Below are 8,987 nucleotides of genomic sequence, written 5' to 3' on the forward strand. Positions count from 1 at the left end.
ACATGCAAGTCGGACAGGAAGTAGTGTTTCCAGTGTAGGACGGGTGAGTAATCTTGTAACAACCTGCACAAAAGGTCTTTATTTATAGAAAAAACACAGTAATATTTATGAAGAAGAAGAAGAAAAGAAAGGTGGAGACTGAATTAATTAAATTTGTTTACTTAAGAAAAATGTAAAAATTAAGTTAATCACGCCATTATATTATTTAAGGCGACATGACATACCAACTAATTTATTAATGCTGTCATCTCTATGTCAAGCATACTGTCGCCTATCTTTTTTGCTAGCTAGGGACGGACACCATCACAAACTATTAATGAACACACATGCAAAAGACCAATCACATGATTAATTCCAAGAAAAAAAAATACAGTTCAAATAATTAATTGCAGCCAAAGTGAATGAGAGGCACTGCATTTATCAAAATAATTTTTGTTTATTTTTTAATATTTTACAAATTCATTTTCGCAATATCTTGGCTGCAAGGTGAAACCGACAACTGCCACTTCTTAATTTCTCCGTCTAGAGTGCCACTAAACACCGAAACGACATCGTTATCGTTATCCCTAACAGCAGCCAAAGTCTTCACCGGTTTCCGATGCCCATCAAGAACAGACAAACAAATGTACTTCCCATCATGCCCCTCTTTCCAAATCCTAACAGTCCGATCAGCTGACCCGCTCAGCAACAAATCAGAGACGTTGATCAAAGTCAGGATGGCCTTATTATGTCCTCTTAAAGCTCCAGTCACCACCATATGGTTTGCACTGTCCTCTCTCTCCCACACCAAAATAGAACGGTCACAAGCACCTGAAAACAACACCGATCCGTCGTCGTTCAAGGCTAATGCATTAACGGCCGATTTATGCTTCTCCAAAGTAGCCACCAACACGTGTCGCTTCTCGTTTAACGGTTTGCCCCAAACCCGAATCCTGCAATCCGCTGATCCAGTGTAAACCATGCCGTCAACGGAGACAGCCACAGCGTTGACTGCGTCCTCATGAGCTTTGATAGACTCTAGACATTCCAAATCACTGGCCCTCCATATCTTCAAGCTCTTATCCCAAGAAACAGAATAGATCAAACCGTTGTTATCGTTAACTGCAAGACCTGTAACGGCATCAGCGTGTTTTATCCACAGCACCTTCTTGTGACGCCGAACATTCACGTAGTTCTTAGGGAGAACGAAACGGCGTAAGCGGTCGTTGAGTGTGGGGAGAACGGTTACCAGCTTGTGGTGTTTGGTAGTTGACGATATCTTCCAGGCACGGATTTTACAGTCTTGGTGAGCAGTGAAGATTTTTCCGTCACAGAAAGAGACTGACTTGACGGAGCCCAAGGAGGAATCTTTATCGTTGAAGGAATCGACAAGGGATAAGTTGGTTCGATCATAGACATTGATTTCGTGAGAGGAAGCAGCGTACAGAAGGTTATCTTGAACTACTAGACAGGTGATCGGGAGGTGATTTTGCTGGGGTTTAAGAGAATTTACGCAAAGAGAAGAGACGTTGAGAGTTTCGGGTGTGATTTTTTGGAGGGAAGGGACAGAGGGAAGAGTCTGGAGGGAGAGATTGCTTTGAAGGCTGACACTGCTTGTCGCGGTACTAGTGGTCGATGGAGTGCTGTTGGAGGAGCTGCTTGTGTCGGAAGCAAGACGCTTCGGAGGCTGTGATTGGTTATTTGAGAAGGAGAAAGTGGATTCTGGAGTGGAATTGGTGGCGCAGGTGGAGGCTAGCCATGATCGGACTCTCATGGTTGGTTGCTTGGATTCTTGTTAGAAAGAAGGCAGGAAGGAAAATCTGGCAGATAGTAGATGGGAAACTCCTATCCTATATAGAAGAACGAGGGGAAGGTGCTAAATTAAAGAGATGCCACGTAGACGGTCAGAAAGGATAGTACGATCTATCCGAGGTTCTGAACGGACGGCCGATTGGAGGGAGAATGTGGAATGGTATCGCGGCTCTTCTAACCTTTGATCTATATGTAGAGAAGATAGAGCGAGTAGGGGTATTATAGTAATCAAGGAGAGATAAAGTGGGGTGGGTCCTAACTCCTAACAGGTGCTTTACAGTGAGAGTAGGGGTGGCCAAACGACGCGTTTCTATTGTACATTTGTACTAGTAAACAAAAACAAGGAGTGGTATTGTTGCTGTCTCATCTTCCTTGTTTCATAAATAGGTCCTTTGGGTTTTGATTTGTCTTTTTTTTTTAAGAAATTGATGGCGATGGCGATGGCGATGGCGATGGCGATGGCGATGATGATATCTCCACCGGGCTGGCGGAGAGGAGGAGGAGGAGTAGAAGGCTCAAGCTGTCTCTTTTGAATATAAGTTTTAATAATCTTAGAGACAAATTATAATCCTCAATTTTATTTCCTTATAAAACCAATTATATATATATTGCATTAAGGGAAACAATGTTACACAAACACAGGTTTAAGTGTTTAATTAACCATCCTTGATTAATTAAGAATAAAGCAAAAAACGAAAGAAAGTAGAGCACCCCACACATCACAAGCCTGCTGTGTTTTTATGACCCGTTGCATGGGCCTTGGAATTTCCACTTGCCAACAGGATCTGAAAATGACGGCTTCATCGAGTCTAGACTCATTTATGGACTGGTGCCAGGGAAATAAGATAAAAGGCACCTAAGATGATGAAAACTGAAAAGGGGAAAAAAAGAATTTAAAATTAAATTGTATCCGAACCAGGCCCTAGATCAGGGGTTCATTGGGTTGACCCACAAGAACATCCCAACTTAATTTGATAATTATAATCAAAACAATATTATTTATATTTTAATTGACTAATGTATCTAACATGCAAAATTTAACCACACCGAATAGGTAAGTTTATATCTAACATGCAATATTATTTATATTTTAATTGACTAATGTATCTAACATGCAAAATTTAACCTCACCGAATAGGTAAGTTTATATCTAACATACAATATTATTTATATACATCATTGTTGTTAAAATCTTGATTTTACAAGTCAATATGTATCTAATATGCAAAATCAAATTAAAAATTCAAAACCAACAAAATCAAACTTAACTTGTACAAAATTAGTAAAATCAGTAAACTCAACCAAGTCAAGTTCAAATTTGATCTTAAAATATTCGCTGACCAGTTTTGTAAAATTAAACATATCTTTCACACTGTATATTGGATAGAGCTAAAATTTTATAGAAAAATATTAGACACATGAAAATATATTGTGGTAAATTTTCAAGTCAAATGGAGTTCAAAAACATCATATTTTAAAGGGTCAAAGTTATTAGAAGAAAATTTTCAAATATGTTAAACTAGACATTTATGTACTGTTTGGGACATATCTGTAGCTACTGGTGGAATTTTACTATGATTAAAGTTGGGCTAGAAACTAGACATATGAAGCTTTCCAAACATATATCGCAGACTCAATAATTCATCTAGACAAGAGAGAGCGACATATTTAAAATCACGACTCAAATGTCCCAAGATATATGCAAAAATTGGAGATACAGGCTACATGGAGGAATTTTAACATAAAAACTTTTATTATTATTCTGTTTTATTTAATTAATTAATTTTGAGTCATTATTTTGAATTTGATTTTTTTTTCCAAGCGCATTAGACATTGTTTATGAGTGTATTTTATTATTGAATTTATATTAGTTAATTATTAGTTTAAGCTCATTAGTTTGCAACCCGAAAGGGTCCATTATGACTTATTGTGATGGGAACAACTAAGTGTGTACTTTCTACCATTCAATGATTCTGATGTATTGAGAAATTTTGTTCTAAAACTTTTTATTTCTCCATATTATTAATTTATTGATTCATGCTATTTATCTCTTTCATTTTATTTAGATCACTCATTGATTATAATATTGTTGACTCACTTTATCCCATTTTAATGTAATTTAATTTCGTGGCTGAAAATGTCAATATATAATTAGTTAAAAAAAAAATACTTCTGATTTTACAATCAGAGTTTATATTGTATTTTTCATTTCATGTTAAAAAAGTGTTTTTCAACAACAGCGTGGACAAATGTAATAGTATATATTAAAAGAGCTTGGTTTTTCACAGTAACAATGAACAATGAAAAGCCAAGCACTTTTTATTTTGATCCTAAAATTTTTTGAGAACTTTTAAAAAATTTTATGCTTAGTTTTTTTTTTTTTAAAAAAAAATCATCATCCAACATTGGAGTTTTGCTAGGTACATGACTTCATGATATGTTTCAATTTGTTTTTTATGAAGTTACATTGATCAAATGACTTGGATTGCTAGTTTTGTGAGATAGTCATGTTAACTTAGGTTATTTTTTATCTATTATTTTTTAATTTTTTTTAATTTTATCCTTCAACATTGGGTTGATTGAGAATTGGATTTTATATTATTTTTTATTCTCCTTTCTATGGAGTTATCCTAGTATTCTGACCTGAGTTTGACATATTAACTCGGGTTGGTTCGAGTTATTTTTTGTTTTTATAATTTTTTTTCAATTTAATCCTTGAGAATTGGGTTGGTTGGGAATTGAGATTTATATATAAAAAAAAATTATTTGTTTTCTATAGGGTTGTCATGATCTTATGACAACGCGGGTTAGGCTGGTAGACTCTAGGTTTTTTTTTTAGTTTAATTGTTTTGAATTTCATTCTTCAATATTAAATTGTTTGAGAATTAAGCTTTGTAATTTATTTTGGCTTGTATTCTATGAGGTTATTTCAGTCTCATGACTCGGGTCACGAGTTTGGTCGGTTTACTTGAGAGGTTTTTTATGTCATGTTTTTAATTGATTTTTTTTTATTTCACTATCCAACATATGATTAATTGAAAATTAAGTTTTATAATTTTTTTTTATGTTCTTTCAACGGCATTATCCCAGTCTTATGACCCATGTTTTGCAGGTTAGCTCAAGTTAACTCGACTTGTTTTTCTAGTTGAATTTTGTTTTCAATTTTATCGTTCAACATTGGATTGATCGAGAATTAGGTTTAATAATAACTTTTTAATTGTTTTCTATAGAGTTATCAAGATCTCATGACTTGGGTAGCAGATTTGATATATTAAATCGAGTTGATCTTAATTGATCTACTATGTTTTCGTTTTAATATTTAAAAAAAATGTCTTAATTTTTTTAAGTCAAACTATATTTTTACCGGTCGTTCAAATTGTCTTTTAATGTTTTAAGTCAACTAGATCATATTATGTCAATCTCTATATAATTTAATTTCTTTTCTAAATGAATTAAAGGAACATCTACGGGTCTATAATGAAATTTGTTTTCACTAATCCTAACTAAAGAAAACGAATGTTCAATTTATTTATATGGGGAATTATTTAATGAAAATAATTAATCAATTAGAAAATTTCTTTATAAGGTATACTTTGAGTCACTGACTACAGTATTTGGCGACTCTGGAAAAAAAAAATCACTATTTTAGTCCACGTTAATTAGGAACTATGAATTTATACTTATCCATAGACAACTACTAAGGGTTTTTGCGTTAAATTATGGATGAGATTTTATGTTAATTTCTAGAGTAAATTCATAGATAACTATTATTGTTTCTTGTTCATTTATTTTTTGTAGTTATAACCTTAAATTCTATTTAATAACATCAAGTTTTGATTTATTGTTAAAATATTCTACAACACTTCACATATGTAAGAAAAAGTGTGTAAAACAAAACAAAACAAAACATAAAACAATGTAAATATAACTTACAAGGATGAAATTGTAAATAAATTAAGCTCCATTATTGAATTGAAAAACAAGATTGAGGGACTTAAATGGAAAAATCACAAAAAAAGTTCATTGTTTGTATAATGCAATACACAATATTTTATATCTGGGAATATCTTGGATTCACCCAAATCTTTTAGTTTTGTTTATAATTATAATTATAATTATGAATTGAAGTTTTCTTCCTTTGTCATCATAAAGGTACTAGTGAAGAATATGGCTGATTTATTTTATTTTATGATTCCAATCCAAATTTATTGAAGATTAGTAGAATATAAATTATGAAAAGCCAAAGAGATGATGACATATCTACGTTATGATGTAGTGGTTAACTTTGTTTATAAGATGTGGTGGCAAGAAATTGACATGGCTTGGGCAAAGTCATGGTGTTAAAACTTGATATCTTAAAAAGAAAAGAAAAAAATCAGATAAAACATGTAAATCAAAAAAGGTCGGGATAGGCAATCTCTTAACATAAATTAGTTGTTACTCCTATTATTTTACATGGAAGTAACATATATTACCTACCTCATAAGCTGTTTTCTTGTTTGATGCTAACAATTATTCTTAGTAATATTTTGAGCGTAGAAACAAGCAAAGAATAAAATCAATTAATTTAGAGAGATAAAAATATTATTTTTAAAATATTTATTTGTTTTATACATAGACAACACTTATAAAATACAATTAAATTCTCTAAATCTCTTAAAAAATACAAATGAAAGAAAATAATATTTTAATAAAATTATATAATTATTAATAAGACAATTATATTTTGAAATTAAAACTAAATAGTTCTATTCAGTTTTATCCTAATAATCACTCACTAAAAATGTTATATTTAAAAAATTATAAATATTTTTATAATAATATTTAAAAAATTGCTAGAAAAGTCCGTCCATCATAAATTTTATTTAATTTACTACTTAATAAAAACTTAGACCTATAAACATCTAAAAAGAGAGTATTTCTCTAACATGATATGATATAGAAATTTTTTTTATTTACCTATAATTATTATTTGTTTATTTTATGCCCACTTGCAAGAACTAAAAGCTGAAAAGTTTATAGGGCATGTTTGTCTTTGTATTTTAAAAATGTTTTTTAAAAAAATTAAAAATATTTTTTTTTATTTCAAATTAATATGGTTTTAATTTTTTTTTAAATTATTTTGATATGTTATATAAAAAATAATTAAAAAAATAAAAAAAATTATTTAACATATATTTTAACATAAAAAATTATTTAAAAACTAACTAATCTGTCATGTTGTTCCAATGCTTTTGACGGCTTTGGCATTGTTTGAAATTGCTTGCCATAATCAAACGTCAGCAACAAAGACAAGAGCAGAAAGTTACATGCTTAAAGCTACATGATTCGCTTTCTTGGTCTTAAACATCAAAGCCTGTGCAGTAATGAAAGCCAAGTCCACCATACATGCATTTCTCTTCATGGCATTATCATACCATAAAAATACTTCACTGCTCGTCATCTTTGGCGTAATGTTAGCACTTTTCTGCTTCTTCTTTTTCTTTTTTTCTCTTTTTCTTTTTTAACATTTGTAGTTTTATGGTATAAATTGGTATTTGGCCCCCTCCCGTGTAGTTTGGAAGTGGTCCCTTGAAGTAGATAGAGCTGAGCGATCTTATCAAAGTCATCATTGTAGTTATAGTCGAACTTGTCTATGATATATTAATTAATTTCGTACGTCTATTTTCATCTCCATTTCATTTTCTAACTTGAAATTAGATGAGACAGGAAAGGGATCAATTCCTTCAAAAAAAAATCTCTCGAATAGTGCTTTGCACTTCCAATAACCCTTTTTCCTATGAAAATTTTTATCAGTATTTATATTAATAATTTATTTATGATTATTTTATTAATAGAATCACGGATAAAAAACATCCATAAAAAAAAAACACTTGATGATAATTTTTTATTTGTCTATAAGTTTGTTGTCAATAAATTTACCGACGTATCATAACTTAATTTTTGAATAAAAAAATGAATATAGGTTAAGAATGAGGTTAAGATAATATAAATTCAAAGTTCAGAGTTAAAATTATCAAATTTGATAGTCAATTGATCAGAAATTGAAAGAATTAATAAGTTTGAAAATTTAATTAAAATTTGTATTAGTTTAATTAATAAAATCATGAGCTTAATTGAAGAATTAATAAGTTTGCGGACTTAATTAAACCTCTGATTTCTTAGCATCCTTAGCGCACTCTACATGAAGTAAGCTACATTGCTAGTCTTGTCCTAATTGCTAATAATATGTTGGTATATGCTATAATGATTTACTTGTAATATTTCTGACTCTGGCGTTAATAAATATTTAACTATGGATACTTTCAATTCCGGTGTTGGTAAATATTACGTGGCTAAAAACAAATTAATAAATTTAAATCAGTATTTTTATTTTTAATTCTAGCGTCAATGAATAAACAAATAAAAAAATATATTTTTATACATGCACATATTTTTTTAATTTTTTTTAGCCACGTAATATTTACTAACGCTAGAGTTAGAAGTATTTATAGTTAAATATTATTTTTTAAAGTATTTTTTTAAAATATGAAAGATATTGTTTTTAAATTATTTTTATTTAAAATATATTAAATTAATATATTTTTTATTTTATTTTTAAAATATATATTTTTGATATTAATATATCAAAATTATATTAAAATATTAATATTTTTTCAAAATTTAATGAAACGGTAGCATAACATAGACCATGTAAAAATATATATTTAGATCATGTTTCAATTTCACTCACCACATGATGCACAGATTATTGTATTATGATTAATCATTCAGAAAACTTGAATCTAATTCTTTCTTTCGTTGATTAAAATGGTTTATATAATTATTTTTAAAAAAAAAAAAAGTGAAAAGAAAATGTAACTGGGTCCGCATCTAGCCCCGCTTCAACTACATGGTGAATGAAATCTCTTCAATCGAAAAATATCTCCATGGTCGAACCACTCCTCCAGGCGCGAATGACACCTTCTTGTTCGGGTGATGTCTCTTCGGACAGGATTATTATAGTTAGTGCTTTAATAATATTGATTAGACCCCATGGATTCCCACCACGTCTTGTACACCTTTTCCAAGCGTGCCGGCTCGGCTCGTAAACATAGTTATCAGCTCTGATTTGGCTCAACGGGTTAATTTAAGACTTAGTTGAACTGTGACCTTAACCAGGTTCTGATTTATTCAAAATCCAGGTCAATTACTGG

At 30.6% G+C, this 8,987-nt stretch overlaps 1 protein-coding gene across 1 annotated transcript; it reads right to left on the bottom strand.

Annotated features, from left to right (window-relative positions):
• Positions 1 to 331: 331 nt before the first annotated feature.
• On the bottom strand, positions 332 to 1,965 carry LOC118033502 (protein JINGUBANG). Its single transcript, XM_035038510.2, has one exon. It carries the CDS (start codon positions 1,751 to 1,753, stop codon positions 452 to 454), a length of 1,302 nt encoding a protein of 433 aa, XP_034894401.1. The 5' UTR covers positions 1,754 to 1,965; the 3' UTR covers positions 332 to 451.
• Positions 1,966 to 8,987: the final 7,022 nt, after the last annotated feature.

This window comes from Populus alba, chromosome 10, assembly GCF_005239225.2.
Source record: "Populus alba chromosome 10, ASM523922v2, whole genome shotgun sequence".
NCBI classification, from domain to species: domain Eukaryota; kingdom Viridiplantae; phylum Streptophyta; class Magnoliopsida; order Malpighiales; family Salicaceae; genus Populus; species Populus alba.

Excerpts from the sequence above, each read along its gene's own strand:
- LOC118033502 (XM_035038510.2), bottom strand. The coding sequence starts at position 1,753 with ATGAGAGTCCGATCATGGCTAGCCTCCACCTGCGCCACCAATTCCACT.